At 41.3% G+C, this 19,052-nt stretch overlaps 2 protein-coding genes across 10 annotated transcripts in view; both read left to right on the top strand.

Annotated features, from left to right (window-relative positions):
* Positions 1-11,027, top strand: part of kif1b (kinesin family member 1B) — a 54,044-nt gene extending 43,017 nt beyond the window's left edge. For all 9 annotated transcript variants that reach the window (XM_027288473.1, XM_019254417.2, XM_019254421.2 and 6 more), the window contains 19 exons: positions 80-233; positions 594-684; positions 769-887; positions 1,042-1,097; positions 2,373-2,481; positions 2,906-2,972; positions 3,096-3,180; positions 3,640-3,745; positions 4,998-5,112; positions 5,218-5,351; positions 5,442-5,503; positions 5,590-5,735; positions 5,838-6,098; positions 6,183-6,254; positions 6,423-6,532; positions 6,633-6,785; positions 6,998-7,190; positions 7,452-7,570; positions 7,674-11,027. In XM_027288473.1, coding sequence (XP_027144274.1) covers positions 80-233; positions 594-684; positions 769-887; positions 1,042-1,097; positions 2,373-2,481; positions 2,906-2,972; positions 3,096-3,180; positions 3,640-3,745; positions 4,998-5,112; positions 5,218-5,351; positions 5,442-5,503; positions 5,590-5,735; positions 5,838-6,098; positions 6,183-6,254; positions 6,423-6,532; positions 6,633-6,785; positions 6,998-7,190; positions 7,452-7,570; positions 7,674-7,716 — 2,195 coding nt within the window. In that variant the 3' untranslated portion in view covers positions 7,717-11,027. The remainder of the gene's footprint in view (positions 1-79; positions 234-593; positions 685-768; positions 888-1,041; positions 1,098-2,372; positions 2,482-2,905; positions 2,973-3,095; positions 3,181-3,639; positions 3,746-4,997; positions 5,113-5,217; positions 5,352-5,441; positions 5,504-5,589; positions 5,736-5,837; positions 6,099-6,182; positions 6,255-6,422; positions 6,533-6,632; positions 6,786-6,997; positions 7,191-7,451; positions 7,571-7,673) is intronic.
* Positions 11,028-13,349: 2,322 nt separating this feature from the next.
* Positions 13,350-19,052, top strand: part of pgd (phosphogluconate dehydrogenase) — a 7,167-nt gene continuing 1,464 nt past the window's right edge. Inside the window, exons 1-11 of the mRNA XM_010731458.3 lie at positions 13,350-13,500; positions 13,832-13,907; positions 13,999-14,178; positions 14,259-14,324; positions 14,413-14,531; positions 14,684-14,753; positions 14,859-14,993; positions 15,083-15,272; positions 16,418-16,548; positions 16,815-16,948; positions 17,475-17,574. Coding sequence (XP_010729760.1) covers positions 13,493-13,500; positions 13,832-13,907; positions 13,999-14,178; positions 14,259-14,324; positions 14,413-14,531; positions 14,684-14,753; positions 14,859-14,993; positions 15,083-15,272; positions 16,418-16,548; positions 16,815-16,948; positions 17,475-17,574 — 1,209 coding nt within the window. The 5' untranslated portion in view covers positions 13,350-13,492. The remainder of the gene's footprint in view (positions 13,501-13,831; positions 13,908-13,998; positions 14,179-14,258; positions 14,325-14,412; positions 14,532-14,683; positions 14,754-14,858; positions 14,994-15,082; positions 15,273-16,417; positions 16,549-16,814; positions 16,949-17,474; positions 17,575-19,052) is intronic.

Below are 19,052 nucleotides of genomic sequence, written 5' to 3' on the forward strand. Positions count from 1 at the left end.
AGCTGAGAATTCATATGCAGATTACATAAAGTAAATCATAGCACAAGTCCTCCTAACCTTCCCTTGTGGCTTTCTTCAGACCTCAAACTGGGCAACATCGAAGACACCAAGCTGAGTCTCGGTGACGGTCTCGCAGGACAGCTGGAGATCGGCAGCATCTTTACCTTCCGTGTTACTGTGCTGCAGGCCAATGGCGTCCCACCTGAGTACGCTGATATCTTCTGCCAATTCAAGTGAGTCAACAATCCTCCAAAATAGAGCCTCTAGTAGCTCAGCTGTACAGTTGTATGAGCCCCACGTGGTGTCTTTGTATCTAACTGTGAAAATAAGAGTAGTAATATTGTAAATATAGTAATAATTACTGCTACTGCTCACAAAGGTAACACAATCAAAACAGCTGTACTAAGGGAGAAACTAATAGCATTAATATTACTACAACAAAAGATATTTTCATAGTTTTTAAAGTCTTTTCACTAATCAAAATCATTAAGACTATTGATGCAACTTTATATTTTAAAATGTAAAAAGTTAATGACGTTCATCTAACTCTACAAATAACTGTGACACACTGACACTCGTTTGTCTTTCCGTAGTTTCCTGCATCGTCATGATGAGGCTTTTTCCACCGAACCTCTGAAGAACACTGGCAAAGGAGCTCCTCTGGGCTTTTACCATGTCCAGAACGTGAGTGCGCACACACAAAAAAGCTGTACTTTAATAACTTCCTATGGATTAATTTTGACATTCCTTTTTTCTCCATTGGAGCAGATTTCAGTTGAGGTGACAGAGTCTTTCATCGAGTACATCAAGAGCAAGCCCATCGTGTTTGAAGTGTTCGGCCACTACCAGCAGCACCCGCTGCATCTTCATGGCCAAGACCTGATCAGGTTGGTGGAGTTGATAAAGAAATTCTTCTGTAGAGGTGCTGTATCATATCACATCATAGTTTTCTGATGCATTAATAATAATTCATATTTGCTACACCAGATGGCCAGTTGGTTGCTGTATTTTAAGTTAATTGTACATTTATTTATTTAACAGTCCTCCAACACCATCAAGGAAGTATTATCCTATTCCGATGCCTCTGTCTAAACCAGGTAAGGTTTTGTTTGTAACAGCAAGATGTTCTGCATCTTTCACCCTCATTTCAGCATATTTCTTCAGTCCGTTATGGTTATCAGCATGCTTCATATTTCCTTACACTTTTCTTTCATTTCTTGCTTCCTCTGGATTTTTTTGTCTCTTATTTAATCATTCTCCCACCATCCATAATCCTCTTATCCCACTCTGCCCTCCCTCTTTCACATCTCCTTTTTCACACGTTCCCTCCAAACCTCTCTCACTGTTCATACAATATCATATCATACATTGAAACCCCTAGACCACACCCGTAAGATAGAGTTGGTCCGCTACCTGATGAGCGGCTACGTGAATGGCAAAGTGCTGGACACGCTGTCCGAGCACGCTAACGCCCTGGCGTCCTCTGCCGTGGCCAGTCTGGAAGATGAGGCTGACCAGCTATCTCATTTCCCATTCCTCCCTGTGCCCAGTGACCCTGTGCTAATTGTGCCCAGGCACCATGGTTGGTACAGCGGACACTGTAGTAGCTGACAGATAAGGCATCAGATGCACCTTTGTTGTAGTGTTTAGACTAGTGCTGTGCTTTGCTCCTGCGGTGCTCTGTGACTGCAGGCAGTAGCACATTAGAGCTCTGCAGTGGTTATGTGTGCTGCACCTTGCTGCAGGTTTATTTAAGTCCAGTCAGCTCAGTCCACCCCTCCCCATGTCGCTTGCGTACTGCCCTGAGCTGACACCTCTGCTTCACACACTGAATTTTAAGCCAAATGAGTATTTGTCATAATCATAGAAGATCACTGACGCAGCTTTCACAGCTAAATCAGAATCCAGAGGCTTAAACCTTTAGAGGTTCAGCTGAAGTCCAATTTCAATAGTCTTTATGTGGAATAATGTTAATTCCAACACAATGAATGAGCCTGTTTCAATAGGAGCCTTATCCTGATGTGTGTCAGAAAGCAGATGATGGCGTAATCTATGAGTCAGCGTCTCGTAGCATCCCAGGACGTACAACTGTTGGGTTTAAATATAATGTCTTATATTGCCTGTTTTGTGTTTCCAGTTTATTTTAGTAATAATGGACTTTAAAATTAACACATCCTTTTAAAAAAATATCTTACAGTATGTGAGGATTAATGGCTAAATGTCCAGGGTCAGCAGTGTGTTCACATCACATATTCAGCCTCAATTTATTAATCCAATTAATACAGTTGATATATATCCCTCATTTTCATTCATCCCCTCTGAAATTAAAAATGTTAATATCCAGTGTATGTGCGTATCTATGTGTGTGTCAGTTCCAGCCACCAAGTTAAACACCATCACCAAGTCCAACCTGGGTCAGTGCGTCAGCAAGTACGACCTGCTGGTCTGGTTTGAGATCAGCGAGCTGGAGCCCACCGGAGAGTGAGTGATCTTAAATTCACATACAGCGACTCCTACTTATGCCTAAAACAAAAGCAATACTTTCATCTTCAAACTGTTTCAGCAAAACAAATTGACAAATGTTTTAGAAAAACTAGACATTATAAAGAAGGTAAGAAAAATATAAAAGTAGTCGAAAGAGAATAGAAAGATGAAGAAATATAGAACCTATTTAGTAAAATAACATCAGTAAAATATGTTCCTAGACATAAAAACCTTTCAGTACCAACAAATTCAGGAGAAAACTAACACAGCAGCATACAAAATAAAGTATTATAAGTACAGCATGTTTCAGCAGTATATTAACAATAAAAGATTATCTCAGTCCTAGCTTTTGTGTGTCATTCTTTAAATGTTGGATATTTTGAATGCAATGTGTGTGATCAAGTGTGACCTCCCTCTACAGGTACATCCCAGCTGTAGTGGATCACAGCGGAGGACTGCCCTGTCATGGCACCTACCTACTGCACCAGGTACTGGAGATCTATACAGTCATATTTTTTTTTTCTTGTAAACCAGTAAATAATATTTCATAGTCTTTAGAAGATTCATTTTGCTCTAGTTGTGATCCTAAGCTCTTGTCGTCTGTGCTGCAGGGGATCCAGCGGAGGATCACGGTGACTCTCATCCACGAGAAAGGAAGTGAGCTCCACTGGAAGGATGTTCGTGAGCTGGTCGTGGGTGAGCAGTCTGCCCTCAGGGATGACTAATTTTACCTTCCTGCAGAAAACTGATGCCAGAGACACAAAACATAGTGTTGCTACATGATTGCTTCCTCAAGTCAGGGGATATCCTGACAATCTGATACAACACCTTTTCTTCCCCTTTCAGGAGGTTTAGTTTGTGAAAATGTTTCACACTGGCTCCTCAGTCATGATTCCAGTCTTGGGAGTTGTGTCTGTTTCGCCACAGGCTGGCTTTCTCTTTAAGCAGTTCATACTGTAGCTGTGGATAATTGGTGAAATAACTATATTTCACATTTTAGAGCTGCTGGATGGGAGTGTTTGTGTTTGGAGTCTTACATCTGGACAGCATGGATGTTAAACTAAACTCTGCTGCTGAGCTCCTTTTTTTTTAAGGCATTTATATTCCATCAGAAGAAGTCATTTGAGCTCTTGTGTTGATGTGTTCTGTTGCCAGGTCGCATCAGGAACAAGGCTGAAGTTGATGACAGCGCTGCCGATGCCGTCCTGTCTCTCAACATCATTTCTGCCAAGAACATCAAGTCGTCCCACAACTCTAACAGGTGGCTGAAATGTTCACATATCTTAAATCCAGTTGACATTTCAAGGTGTAATTCCATCGATTTATTGGTGCTATGTGAACATTCTGCTCGTATAATGATCCTTGTACCTTAGTTATTGTGCCATGGTTAAATTATTGTAGTGTATTTGTCTTAAGAGTCAGTATCAGGCAATATCTGTGTGTGTCCATGTCATTATATTTTCTGAATGGCATCATTGCATGACCATTTCCATTTTCACTGCTGTTAATTTTCCTGTTAATTTGCTCCATTGTCTCTGTTGCCTGACTCTCTGTGCTTCTCTCTTTTTGTCTGTGCACTCTCTTTCTCCTCCTCCTCCTCCTGCTGCGGCTGGACTCTTGATTGTGCTCAGGCTTTCTATTGATAAGGATATTGATAGGTATCAGCGAACAGAGAACATAAGGCTCCTTCTGTGAAAGACCTTTATGCTTCTCTTTAGTTCGATAGATTCATAGAAATAAGTTCTCCACACTTTGTGTTTATTTCTGTCGTTGTTGTCATGTTGCATTCGCTCTGCCTTTATTTTCATTAATAATTAGCTGAAAAAAATCAAATGCCATTCACATTATTTATTGACAAGTAAAGGCAATCGTACATGCAAATGCAAAGCCCCTTTTTTGTACTAGTTTGTGTCATGTTGATCTTCTGTGGCACCCACATTCCTCCTATCACTGTGTGGTCAATAACAACCAAGGCCATTGAGGCACCAACAGGACACTTCTGGCTCTCAGTCTGTGGGTAAAAGCGCCCCCTGCTGCCAAAGACAGAAACAGAAACAGTTGTTTTAGAGAGCAGGCAGGCACAGATATATTAAACAGTGTTCTGTAATATAGCAGTTCATGAATATATTCTTTTTAGTTTCTATATCTGTACGCATATATCACATCTATATGTACGAACCCTATCTTCTACTTGCCACCTTTTTGGTTTGTGCCAACTGTGACAGACACAGCTCGCTGCACTCGTCCTGACATTCTCATTAGCTGTTGTCGGGCTCTCACCTCTGTGTGCCTCCTCACAGCTTGTCATGATGAAGGATAAATGCGAGGGCCACTTCACTCACTCACTGCTCACTCACTCAGTGTCTCCTTGTAGATTAATCACTGCTGCTGTCTCCACACAGATCCTTCAAAATCTGTTCTTTGTAAAGCATTGACAGGGACGTTATATAGGATAAAAACGAGTATGTTCATTTGTCATTTTATGGATTAACTCTTTCCTTTTCCTCCTTCAGGACTTTCTACCGTTTCGAGGCAGTGTGGGACAGCTCCCTGCACAACTCCCTCCTGCTCAACCGAGTCACTCCATATGGAGAGAAGATCTACATGACCCTGTCTGCATATCTGGAGGTCAGTCATTTCTCTTCTGTGTCGTGCATCTTTGAATTCAGCTCTACAATGCAGTGCTCCGGATGTCAACGTTGCTAACGTGCTTGTTGTGTGTCCTCCTCACAGCTGGACCACTGCATCCAGCCTGCTATTATTACCAAAGACATCTGCATGGTCTTCTACTCCCGAGACGCAAAGATCTCCCCTCCCCGTTCCCTAAGGAACCTCTTTGGGAGTGGATACTCCAAAACCCCTGACTGGTAAGACTTCAGACTGTCATAAATCTCTCAGTTGGATCATTTTATATCCATACAGTTTACTTTAACAGAATCTTCTCTGCTTCATTACAGCAACCGAGTCACTGGCATCTACGAGCTGAGCTTGTGCAAGATGTCTGACAGTGGAAGCCCAGGTGAGCAGAAGATGTATTTTAAGACTGCCAGTTTATCAGGATTCCCCTGGAGGATTCATCCTAATGAGTGCTTTTGTCCTGAGCAGGGATGCAGCGGAGGAGGAGGAAGGTCTTGGACACATCAGTGGCTTATGTGCGTGGAGAGGAGAACCTGGCCGGCTGGAGGCCCAGAGGAGACAGTCTCATCGCGGAGCACCAGTGGGAGCTGGAGAAAATGGAGCAGCTGCATGAGGTGGGTCCTTAAAAACTGCTTTCACCTGCATCTGTATACCTGTGTAAAATCTAACGATGGAAATTGAACTTGTACCTAACTCCGTCTGTGTCGTTCATCCAGGTGGAGAAGACCCGTCACCTTCTCCTGCTGAGGGAGAAGCTTGGAGATGCGGCTCCAGTGGGACCAGCTCCCACCACCAAGTCCCTGAGTGAGTTGCTGTCCCCCAGCATGAGCACGGACTCCTTGTCCACCTCCACCTCCATCTCCTCACAGATCTCCAGCACCACCTTTGAAAGCGCCATCACACCCAGCGAGAGCAGCGGCTACGACTCCACCGACATCGAGAGCCTGGTGGATCGGGAGAAGGAGCTGGCCACTAAGGTGAGCGCAAATTCAGTATTATCATAGTTTGCAGCTGGCTCTCCTCTGCTGTGAACAGTCACTCTCATCTTTGTTCTCTTGTAGTGCCTCCGCCTCCTGACACACACCTTCAACAGTGAATATAACCAAGTGGTCAACAGTATCAGTGACTGCAAGGTGAGTAATGATACGTAAAATATTATAAACTTTATATCATATATTAGATTAAATCTACTTGTTGTCACCTGATGATTACTACTATTACTATATCAGCAATGCTCTCTCCTAATCACACCTAATCTGTATTTTTCCTTTAACAAATATTTCTTGCTCCTTTTTTCCCAGCTGTCTGACATCTCACCAATGGGACGTGACCCATCAGTGACCAGCTTCAGCAGTGCCACCCTCACCCCATCCTCCACCTGCCCTTCACTGTCTGGTTCCATGGACCAGAAGTAAATCTTTGAATCATAAATTTTGCAGCATAAGTATAGTATACTTTTTTTTTTGCATGTTGTTACCATGATGCTAACTTTGCTGTACTTGGTTCTTAAGGACCCCAGAGAACAGTTCCCGTGCCTCCAGTCCTTCCTGCTCAGACTATGAAAACTTCCCAATGGTTCCCACTCTGGAGACTTCTTACTTAGCACGGGCTGGAAAGAACGAGTTCCTCAACTTGGTGCCTGATATTGAAGAAATGAGGCCAGGGTGAGTGCTGACATGTTCGCTCCTTTGCTTTTATCTCAGTCTTGAGTGTTTACTTAAATGTGCAGCGATGCACTTTAACAACAGCCAATATGATATTCATCTCACAGCACGATCTAAAACAGATAATCCAAGCAGAAGTTTTATGAATTGATTTGAACCTTTCAACTGGAAGTGATTTTTAACTCATCTCTTTCTTTTTTGCTCTATTTCAGATCTGTAGTGTCCAAGAAAGGTTTCCTAAGCTTCATGGAGCCTCGCTCTAACTCATGGGTGAAGCACTTTGTGGTCGTGCGCCGGCCCTACGTCTTCATCTACAACAGTGACAAGGACCCGGTGGAGCGGGGCGTCCTCAACCTCTCCACAGCGCAGGTGGAATACAGTGAAGACCAGCAGGCCATGCTCAAGGTAGACTTTTGAGTCATCATTCCTACTCCTGCATCTTAACATCTAGTTTGCAGTTTCTGCTAACACTTGAGTAACAACATTCACACTGCATCAGGTTTATCAGCACATTAAGACACGGTAACATGCATGGTGATTAATTTGCAAGTCAACAGACAAAAGCTTTCAGAAACCGGTGATTCTCTTTTAACAACTTAAAAACCTGTGCGTCCACTTTATCTGATAGAAAACCACAAAGACAAATATTTGATGTTTTCTTTTCAGACTCCCAACACGTTTGCTGTGTGCACAAAGCATCGAGGAATCCTCCTGCAGGCCAACAATGAGAAAGACATGAACGACTGGCTGTACGCCTTTAATCCTCTGCTAGCCGGAACGATAAGGTAAACACACACACACACACTTCTCTTACACTGAATACAGCTCTACTTTCTTTAGAAATGTATCTACTTACTTCATCACGACGTAAAAACCCTGTTCCCACAGATCTAAGCTGGCGAGGAGGCGCAGTGGCCTAATGAAGAACTGAGTGAGTGGAGCGGCACACAGGAAATCACGGCTTCCATCCTTTCTGGAAAGCCTTTGAACATACCAAGTGTTAACACTTATTAATCATTGTGATTCTTGACGGTTTTCTCTTGTAAGTAGACTTGTGGCTTAAGTCTCCTTTCATGCGACTAAAAGTTTCAGTTCCAGAGGAATTTGCCTCCCCCTCTCCCTACAACAACCCTCTGCCAACTTAGCTTTCTCTCCTCCCTTCCTCCTCCTCAGCTTTTTGTGTTTTTGTTTTTATGACAATGTTCAGGTCTAATTTTGTTACGCTTTGTTGTCATTCCCTAACTAGTAGCATGTTGTAATAGTCTACTTGTGTGTGCACGATTCTTCAGAAACTGTTCTTTCAGGCCACTAATTTTCAGTTTGCCAATCATCTGTAAAGAAATTGTCTCTATCAGTGTTATTTGTCTCAAGAGAAGAGTTTTATTATTTTAATTTAAAATATTTTTTTAAAATTAATATGCCCGCATGATAACTGCAGCAGTCCTCAGGAGAAGACCAGGTTTGCTTACTGAAAAAAATAAATGAAAACAAATCAGATAACCTACAGTTGAAACCATGAAGGAATAATGAACAAATATCTCCATGTGACGTATCAGTTGTGCTACAGAAAGCAAGGCTACTTCAAGATCTATTGCTGCTAACGAATTCATAGATTTTATCTGCCGCCTCTAGCTCCCGACCTCCACCGCCTCCTTAAACGGCCTTTAGGATCAAAATGTTAAGTCTGAAAAATTTCTCCCACCTCAGCCAGACACGAGGGCAGCACTGGGGTTCCTCTGTCATCCATGTGATACTTAGATCCCACTCCTAAGTCCATGTACATACACCATCCCCAACCCTCCCCTCGATAGTGCCGTCAGTCAGTGAGTGATTACTTACAATCATGCATTTGTGTCAACATAAAAAAAAACACACGCTAACTGAAGAAACAAGATTATTTCATATCTCAGCAGTGAGAAGATGACGATGGATTGTCCCTGCAGCAGTGCATAATTTGTCCCTGTCCTTTTGCTATTTCATCTCAAGAAAAAACAAAAAAACAAAACAAAAAAAAAAAACAGGGTTTCAGGGGAGGAGGAAGGCGGACGTGATTTGTACATACATAGTCTGTTCTGGGATCAGCGTGGTAGTAAACTCTCATTTAAGACATTCCTCTCAGCTCCTCTAGCTCTTATCAGTTTTTTCTTACACACCAACACGTCGAGCCTCAGACCTCAAGAGAGCCTCAATATTCTCTAATATTTAGTTTAGCCGTCACGTACGCGTGATACTGAAGACAAAACAGAACATGATGAAATGGGAGGAAGAAGTCAGAAAGAGAATGAAGTTGCGGTGCTTAAGCCTTGACGCCAGTAGTTAATTGATGAAGCTGCAAGCACGTAGACTGCAGGACAGATGATAGTCTAGTCACTGTCATGATAATGAAGTGAGTTATGTTCAGCAGCACCAGGTTGACATGTTTATTTTCAGTTTGCATCCTTCAATTCAAACCTCTTAACTCATCGAACTCTCACTCTGTTGACTTTATTTTTTTTTTATTATTAACATTGTTGATTTTTTTCTATTATGCTTTTAATCATTCCACAGGGAAGTTTTATATGAAATGTAACTGAGGGCATTTGTTTCTTAATTTCTAACCAGCTTTATTGGTGTTTAACCTTATTTTGCACATTAACACATATCTATAGCAAGACGAGGGCAGATCACACATGTTGAGTCCAAGATTATTTCTGAGTATCAGGAACAATGATAAGAGCACATATCAAGGCTACACTGGATAGCTGTTTCTCGACAAAAAGGTTTACTAGAAAGAAAGAAGTGATATTAAAGGGACGACATATACTAACTCAAAGGTTTTATTTCTGATATTGTTTATGAAAATATTTGCTCTGTACATCATATTATAGCTGCTACATTTGGCTCCTGGTGACACTTTGGTGCCTCTTTCTCTACAAATGTGCAGATGGGCGTTAAAGACTCTGGCCAACCAACCAGCAGTATGCCTGTTGTATCACATGAAAGGGACTTTAGGGTCAAATGTGTTTGAAACCGAGGAAGCCACGTCTGTTACAAGTATTAGTGGCATTATTGGTGACATTGCTGATGTTAAGACAGAAAACATTTCTCAGAAGTCAGAATGAATGAAAATTGTAGAGTGACACTGCCCTCAGGTCAGCCAGCCTGCTGGTCAGAGAAACAAAGACACGCTGAATTGTTTTTGAGGAAATGTATCCGTCAACAAACCCGCACATGAAAAGAATAATAATGAAAAACATCTATGCACTGTTCAAAGCTCAAAGTGCAATGTACCTCAGCTTCTCCACGTGTGGGATACAAATTGATACGAATACGTGTCAGAGCAAATATTTTCACTGACTAATTTGCAGAGGTATATTATTTTGGATTGTGTATTTATTGTTTGCAATGTATATATTAGTTTGCAGCTCTTTGCACATATCAATAAAAGGTTCAACTAACTGATCAAATAAAGTCTGTGCGGTTTAGTTGTTCTACTCAGAATGAACCAAATGATGGTGTGGCAGCCTCTTTCGGTCTGAACCGAGAGAGCGTTGAATGTACTATGAAGATGTGTGTTTGTCCATCATTTAGGAAAAAAGGATTTAAAAAAAAATGTAACGCACTGCATCTTTTCAGGGGAGGTGAGTTACATTAGTGCTTCTTCTTCTTTATTAGAAAGTGGTTTGAGTGGAAGTCTGCTTATGATTTGAAGAATATTTACTCACGACTCATGCTAGCCGGCCACTTGAATTCTAACAAAATGAGGGTGGTTTTTAACTCATTTTATTTTTTTCTAATATCAGGGAATATTATAAAAAGTAGCTAGTGACATCTAAAATGACAGTATACTATTGTTGTGCTGGTGTCTTTCTTCACTTCAACACTTTTTTTTTTCCGTTGATGCCTTTCAAACTAAACTAGCCATGATATTTTCCATCTTCCCCTCTGACAATTAATATCAGTTCACTGCGTTTCCCTTTGGATTTGTTCACCAAAAGAAAAAGACAAACCATGACATTAACACTGTACATTATTTGTCAGACTGGTTTCATTTTCATACTTATTTTGTAAATATCTGTGTTGTATGGAGCTTGAATTAAAATGTAAATATGTTTACTGTATTTGTAATAATTATAATCCATTCGCTGTATAGCATAGATGTGTCATGCAGATATCCTAATTCTGTGTATGGTAATCTTGCACCATTGAACTGTTTAGTGAATGAGGCAACAATAAAAGTGCAAACTGTGCATTAGCATAACACGTACTGCCTGTTTGTCTTCTCCTTTGTGCAGTTTCACTCCCATCTTGTTACAACTCCCAGATATTTGTGTACTACAAAAGCACATCTCTGCAGAGAAAAGAAAAAAAATAGAACAAAGGTTATTGCACTTTGTGATCAATTCAAATATTTAAGTAAACTTTCATTGCACAGAAAGTAAAATATGTTCACACAGTACTTTTAACATGGATTTTTTGCACCAACACCACTTCCACCTCCTGCCTTTCTTGCGTGTAAAGACATTCTGACATTAAACAGGTTTAGTGCAGTCATTGCCCCATGATCAGCCACAGATTTACAGTAAGTAGAACAGGTAATTATACACGGTTTATGAACTGTGTGAAATCTTATTCTTTAAGGAAAGGAAATTCTTGATGCAAATTAAGATCACCCCTCAGCAAGATAATTTAATGGAATTCTTGCTGTGTTTTATGACATATAATGCCTTGTAAAGTAAAAATAAGCACAGCAAATGTTTGTGTATTTCATTTCATTACATTACATTCTATACCCATGGTTAGATCAACCTGTGGGACAAACATGAGCTTCTGGGTCCCAATCATAACCTGTTTCTTCAGTTTCTGGCACCAGGTTTGCAGTGTGAAAACTGGAATGTCTTGAAACATTTGACACACAGCCAGGTAGTAAGTCAGGACCCACCTTAAAGGTGTGTAACGTTTAGGGTTCTCTATTAGCAGAACATGGCAGAAATGGAATATAATATGCATAAGTATGTTTTTATTAGTGTATTATCACCTGAAAATAAGCAATGCTATGTTTTTGTTACCATAGAATGAGTCTTTTATGTCTATTATGTGGTTTTCTCTTCCATGGAGTCCGCCATATTGAACAGGGTGAGACAAAGGGGTGGTGATCAGCAGCTACACTGCTAGAAGTCAAATCCTACACACTGGTCCTTTAAGGCCTCATTGCAGTTTTATCCATTCATATTATCAATAATCCATATGTAATTCCATATATACAAACATTTTGACACAGAAATCCTGGACTTTTGGGGCCTGTAGACATCTGGTGACCAGGTATAGTTTAGTTCAGATTAGTTTGAAGCAGACACTTTTCTTTGAGCAAACTGACACATGAACAGTATTTCACTCACAAATTTGAGATAAATGTTTACTTTGTGCCATTGTTGTAGTCAAGACCAACTAAACCTCAAGACTTGAGTGTATCAAGACTGAGACAAGACTTTGAGGGGTTGAGACCAAATCAAGACCAAGACCAATGTGAGACAAGATCAGACAGTGTATAATTTACTTGGGTAGGTAATATTTTTAATAAAACTTGAGTGAAGCCAGGTTCACTGAGTCACCTCATTAAGCGTTGAAGCGTAAAATATGGGAAACATATGAGTTCTTTGGCATTTCCAGGCTGACGTCTCCACCCAGCCAGTTAACAAATAAATCAGAAAATGCACAGGCAGTTTAAATGATATCCCTGAATTTGTGGTCTTGAACTAAAATCCAGAATCCTCTTTGTCTGAGACAACAACCCTGCTTTGTGCTCTAAATAAATTCAGTGGTGGAGGAAGTACTCAGATCCTGTACTTAACTGAAGTAAATGACAATAAAATAACATTATAAAAATACAGACATTGTTATAAAAATGATTGAGGTGCAGATGTTTTAATTCATATAGTGCGTGTGTATCTTGTCTTTTTGCATGTCTCGTGCACTTCCCTTGTTTGGCATGTGATTTACTGAAGCTGGCAGGGGGAGATAATTATAAATCAGTAGTACTAGGGGAGTACCATTTGGATATGAAACATAATGCTCATTACTGAGCAGAAAACCAAGAAAGGACGTTATGATATTATCTGTATCAGTGGGGAGGTGTCAGACAGCCCATTTTTAAAAAATGTATAAGAAACCAAATGTTAGAGCTCCTCAGGGAGCCTTTTCTCTGTAACCCCTTTTGTGTGTTGCACTGTTAAACACTCCTTAAACTTTGATACTTTGAATCAGGTCTTCCTTATTCAAGGGTTTTTCTTTAAAAAAAATCCCATAACAGACATCAATGCATACATTGCACTTTATTGTGGGGGTTGTGTGCGGATTCTCTCTGAAGATTGTAAAATATAAAAAGCAGCAGCACATGGACTAAACTAAACTAAAGTATGATAGTGTTAAACGTATTGAACATAATGTGTCCTGGTGGGTGTGAGCTTACGTAAAAGGAGTGACAGCCTGTGGAACCAATAGGAGAACGGATACCTCTGCTCAGATTTATGGACCAATCGGAATCCGCGAAGAGTTAGCTAGACGTCATCTGATTGGACGGATACCTTACGTGGGCGTGCGTAAGCTTCTCCTCACGCTCGTCAGGGCTGGACGGGGAACAAGGAAGTCTGAGGTGAAGTGGACTAGTGTGTGAGCCTGACTGTTATTTCTACTCTGATACTTCACGGATCCTCTACGCGCTGAGCACCATGGCTGAGTAAGTTACTGCAATGAGTTCATTTCGCATTTAAACAGTCGATGAAGTGGAAAGCGGTCAGAGTGATGTAGACTGTGAGTTATGTTGAGTATGAACCAAGCTGTTAGCTCGCCAGCTAACCTCGCTTTAGTGTGTGGTGGGAATAAATGTGACATGTAGTGTGATCAGTAATCGTTATAGTGGTTGTTATGGGCACTGGGTTGAATTCACAGGTGGTGTCATGTTTTCCTATTATATGAAACATATCATAAAGATATACTGATGGTGGTGGACAAGTTGATGATATGACCAGATGGACTAAATGTAATGATCTCTCTTCTCCTCCTCACAGAGCAGACATTGCACTGATTGGTTTGGCTGTCATGGGCCAAAACCTCATCATGAACATGAACGATCACGGCTTCGTGGTGAGACGATCACTCTTGTTTGTTTTTATTTCTGCAACTTTTGAAGCAGTAAAACTTTTAATAATCGGGTAAAAACCTCTAACCCAAACAGGTGTGCGCTTACAACCGAACCGTGTCCAAGGTTCACGACTTCCTGAAGAATGAGGCGAAGGGCTCCAAGGTGATCGGAGCCGAGTCTCTGGAGGACATGGTGTCCAAGCTGAAGAAGCCCAGGAGGATCATCATGCTGGTCAAGGCTGGACAGGCTGTGGATGACTTCATCGACAAACTGGTTGGTAGTTTGTGGTGAAATGTGTTAGAATCAGCTGTTAAAATAAAGTCTTAAAACTTTATGTTGTGTTTTTTCTTCAGGTTCCTCTTCTTGAGGCCGGGGATATCATCATCGATGGCGGCAACTCTGAATACAGAGACACAACAGTAAGTCATAAACAATCACCGTTTAGGAGTTTATCTTTACATGTGATTGAGGACGTTCTCACAGTATTTTTGTGTTTCTGTCGTGCAGCGGCGGTGTAAGAGTCTGAGTGAGAAGGGATTGCTGTTTGTCGGCAGCGGAGTCAGTGGTGGAGAGGAAGGGGCGCGTTATGGACCTTCACTCATGCCGGGAGGACATAAAGAGGCCTGGTAAGTCTTCACAAACACAGCAGCTGCACATTAGATGTTGGACATCAGGCACAGACAAAAGGTACAAATGCACTGACTAATGATAAAGCCGGACATATCTGAGCATTTCAGTGCATAAGTTAATGAATTTAAACACTTTGTTTTTTTTTAAGGCCGCACATAAAAGACATCTTCCAGAGCATCGCTGCCAGGGTTGGAACAGGAGAACCTTGCTGCGACTGGGTTAGTGGTATCTAATTTGTGTTGTGTGCGTAATGTTTACTTCACTGAGCGGCTGTTGCAGTCGTCAAATCATCTCATAATAATCTGTCCGACTTGCTTCTACAGGTCGGAGATGAGGGTGCAGGGCACTTTGTGAAAATGGTCCATAATGGCATTGAGTACGGCGACATGCAGCTGATTTGTGAGGCCTATCACCTGATGAAGGATGTTCTGGGTATGGACCATGATGAGATGGCACAGGTAAGCTTTATTAATGTCATAACAGTTCTGTATAATCAAATCAAGAAAGGAAACACGGTGGCTGACCGTCTTTCATCGTATCGAAACAGTGTTTCAACAGTTGGAACAAGACGGAGCTGGACTCCTTCCTGATCGAGATCACGGCTAACATCCTTAAATATAAGGATTCTGATGGTACACATCTGCTGCCCAAGATCCGCGACAGTGCTGGACAGAAAGGCACGGGGAAGTGGACGGCTATTTCAGCACTGGAGTATGGCACACCTGTGACTTTGATTGGTAAGAGGAGGAAAGGAGGCGGTAGACAAGGAAGTATCTGGTTTCTTACTGTGGTCTGTCATTGCTCTCTGCTTCCAGTAAAGTGTTTGTCATGATGACATGGCAAAAGGAATTATCGCCCATTTCAACATGGTTTACAAAACAGCAATAGGTTTCAGCATCAGAGGTGTGTGGCTAATGTTTAACTTTGGCAGTAAGCTGACACAGCTACACAGCGGAGCCAGCGATCGTCTTTTAAGAAATGTTTGTGTCCACCTCTAAGAAGATTGAAGGCTTTTCTAGTGGCCTGCTCATCTCAAGTGACATAAGGGGGATTTGTTTTGCTCTCTGCAGCTTTGGGCTTTGCTCTGACTGCACGATGTGTTTCATAAACAAGACACTGACAAGATGTCGGTCAGAAGGCAAGACTGATATCAAAAAGGGGTTAAAAGTTGTATGTAGTTTAAATTAAAATGAAGTTTTCCTATGACAAAATCCTCACGACTGTTGTTTCAGATTAGATTTTTAAGAACCTGTTTGTTTGCCCGATCCCTGTCAGCGCTGTAGATGTTGTGATAGCGGCAGAACAAAAGGCCTCTTTGTGTGAGAGATGAGCGAGTCTGTGTGGAGCAGGCCAGCAGGCGGGTACAGTGTGCATGGCCGGGTTTCTGCCCCCGAATAGGGATCACATTCCTCATCACGATAGTTCACTCACTGGGCACATTTTCCTCTCAGTCCCTCTCCTCTGCCTGTGGGTTGAATCACCTAGCAGCTGTGCAGTTTTTAGCAAGTCATGCTTATGCAACAGTTTTTCCTGTTATCTTAATACAGTGTGCAAATTTATTATCATTACTATTAATTTAATGTAGCAACTGACAATCTCTGATTTTTTTTGTTTTTACTAATACAGTAGTGACAAGCCCTGAGTATTGTTATTACTGCTGAGTCATGCTGATGCTTGGATTCTGTCTTTATGATAGTGCTGTGTTTTTGCGACATGGCATTGGCTAGTAAACCTTTGTAATCATTTCTTATGAGGTTTCAGTCAGTGTAAATGGCTCTATGTTTTTGCGTGACACTCAAATAATGTGACGTGTGCAGAGAGCTAACCTTGTTGTCCCTCTCTTTTTTCTTCTGTCTCCTCCACTCTCCCTCCCTCCCTTCAGGGGAGGCTGTCTTTGCCAGATGCCTGTCCTCTCTGAAGGATGAGAGGGTGGAGGCCAGCCGGAGCCTTTCAGGGCCACAGGGGGTCAAATTCAGCGGTGATAAGGCTGCTTTCCTGGAGGACATTAGAAAGGTAGAACACACAGTATAGTACACATCTTGTAGTCTAATGCACTAGCCTAAGTTTCAATCTTCACCTTCACAAAGGTTAAAATGTTCAGAGGGGATCTTTGCTCCCAGTTTACATCCCATGTAACATTTTCAAACCAACCTTCAAGTTTTAGCTGCTTCGGTTATCTGTGAATGTAAAATTAACCTTTTTTTTCTACAGTGACTTGTGTTTTCATTTCAAATTCTATTACTACATCTGAATAAACTGATTTGTTTTTCTCTCTACAGGCCCTCTACGCCTCTAAGATCATTTCTTATGCGCAGGGCTTCATGCTGCTGCGGCAAGCAGCCAAAGAGTTCGGCTGGGTCCTTAATTACGGCGCCATCGCTCTGATGTGGAGAGGAGGCTGCATCATCCGCAGGTACATTTTAAGTTTGTGTTCGCCTGTCCGCCACGTTGTGCAGCTTTATGTCAACAGGCATCTTTCACACTGATGGTGAAACTGTGGTTAGGTGGTTTAGTGTAAGAGAGCATTTGTTGTAAAAATAAGAAGAATAAAATGGAGAAGTTTTTGAGAAAGTTTAGGATGTTTAATTGTAAGTAAAGAGTGACGTGTCTTCCATAAGTCCTAATGTAGTGCCATAAAGGAAATTATTAATTTGTCACTGCCCTGTGAGTAATGCTGTGAGAAATCTGTATGAAAGATAATGTGACCTTCCTGCAAAACGAGACTGAGAGCAGAATGAGGAAATTATAGTTGTGACACTGGTTTGCTTTATGCAATCTGGCAAAGATGTTTCATAAGCCTAAATCAAATAGAGCACTGAGCATGACTTGCTGGTCATGGCAACTGTTCTTCTTTCAGTTATTTAATCAAATGTTGCTTTACTACATGCAGAATCTTTCCTTATCTGTTGCCTAACGTTGCTCTCTGTCCTCCCCACCAGTGTTTTCCTGGGTAAAATCAAAGAGGCGTTTGACAGGGACGCCGAGCTGCAGAACCTGCTGCTGGATTCTTTCTTCAGTAACGCTGTGCAGGACTGTCAGGTATGAGGAAGGAGGAAGTGGCAAAAGACTAATCTGCAATACAACACACTTCCCGTTTGACAAAGAAAGGAGTGAACTATCACCGATTGTTTTAACCCACTGGTTCTCAAATTGTGGTACAAGAACCAGTGATGGTATGTAAGCTCCCTTGAGTGGTACTTCGGAGGAATCTCTTTTTTTTTTCCTTTTTTTTTAAATTAAATCAGTATTATACTTAAACTATGAGATCCTGTAATATCTTGCTCCATAGTCACGTCACGTTCATGCAGGTAGCAAGCACACATCCATGATTAGTTACATGCTGAAATGTGACGTGGACGTAAAATGAAAGACTCCAGAGTGACTCCAAACAAGAACTGTAAAGAAGAGATGTGCAGATCAGAAATATCTCTTGAACTGGTTCTTGAACTGGTTCCTGCACTGTCAACAATAAATAATCTTCCTAGTGGTGGTACTTGAAAAGCCGAAAATATTCTGAGGTGGTACGCAGTGTAGAAACTGTAGGTGAGAAATGTTTTAACCCATTTTCACCATTTAAAGAAAGGACTGTGGGTTTATTTATTGTTTATACATCATCCAAACTATTGGAGCTGCTGTGGAAAACCCAAAACCAATTATAAAAAAACAGTCAGACCTGAGTCAACCCAAAAAGAGTGTAAACGTCTCTACCCTACCTTCTCAATAAACACTCATCTTGATTTCACGCTATATTACATTAGCTCCTTGTTCAAACTCTCTTTTTTTTTTTTTTTGGTGGAAATGGGTTAAAACATTCCTCCAGTTTCTACACTGCGTACCACCTCAGAATATTTTCGGCTCTTCAAGTACCACCACTAGGAAGATTATTTATTGTTGACAGTGCTGGAACCAGTTCAAGAACCAGGGTGGAAAAGAGATATTTCTGATCTGCACATCTCTTCTTTACAGTTCTCAAATGGAGTCACTTGGAGTCTTTCATTTTACGTCCACGTCACATTTCAGCATGTAACTAATCATGGATGTGTGCTTGCTACCTGCATGAACGTGACGTGACTATGGAGCAAAATATTACAGGATCTCATAGTTTAAGTATAATACTGATTTAATTTTTAAAAAAAGGAAAAAAAAAAAAAAAGATTCCTCCAAAGTACCACTCAAGGGAAAGTCTTGTACCACAATTTGAGAACAGTGGGTTAAAACAATCGGTGATAGTTCACCTTTCTTTGTCAAACGGGAAGTGTGTTGTATTGCAGATTAGTCTTTGCCACTTCCTCCTTCTCATACCTGACAGTCTGCACAGCGTTACTGAAGAAAGAATCCAGCAGCAGGTTCTGCAGCTCGGCGTCCCTGTCAAACGCCTCTTTGATTTTACCCAGGAAAACACTGGTGGGGAGGACAGAGGCAACAGATAAGGAAAGATTCTGCATGTAGTAAAGCAACATTTGATTGAATAACTGAAAGAAGCACAGTGGCCATGACCAGCAAGTCATGCTCAGTGC

The sequence above is a fragment of the Larimichthys crocea genome, chromosome XV (genome assembly GCF_000972845.2).
Source record: "Larimichthys crocea isolate SSNF chromosome XV, L_crocea_2.0, whole genome shotgun sequence".
Lineage (NCBI taxonomy): Eukaryota > Metazoa > Chordata > Actinopteri > Sciaenidae > Larimichthys > Larimichthys crocea.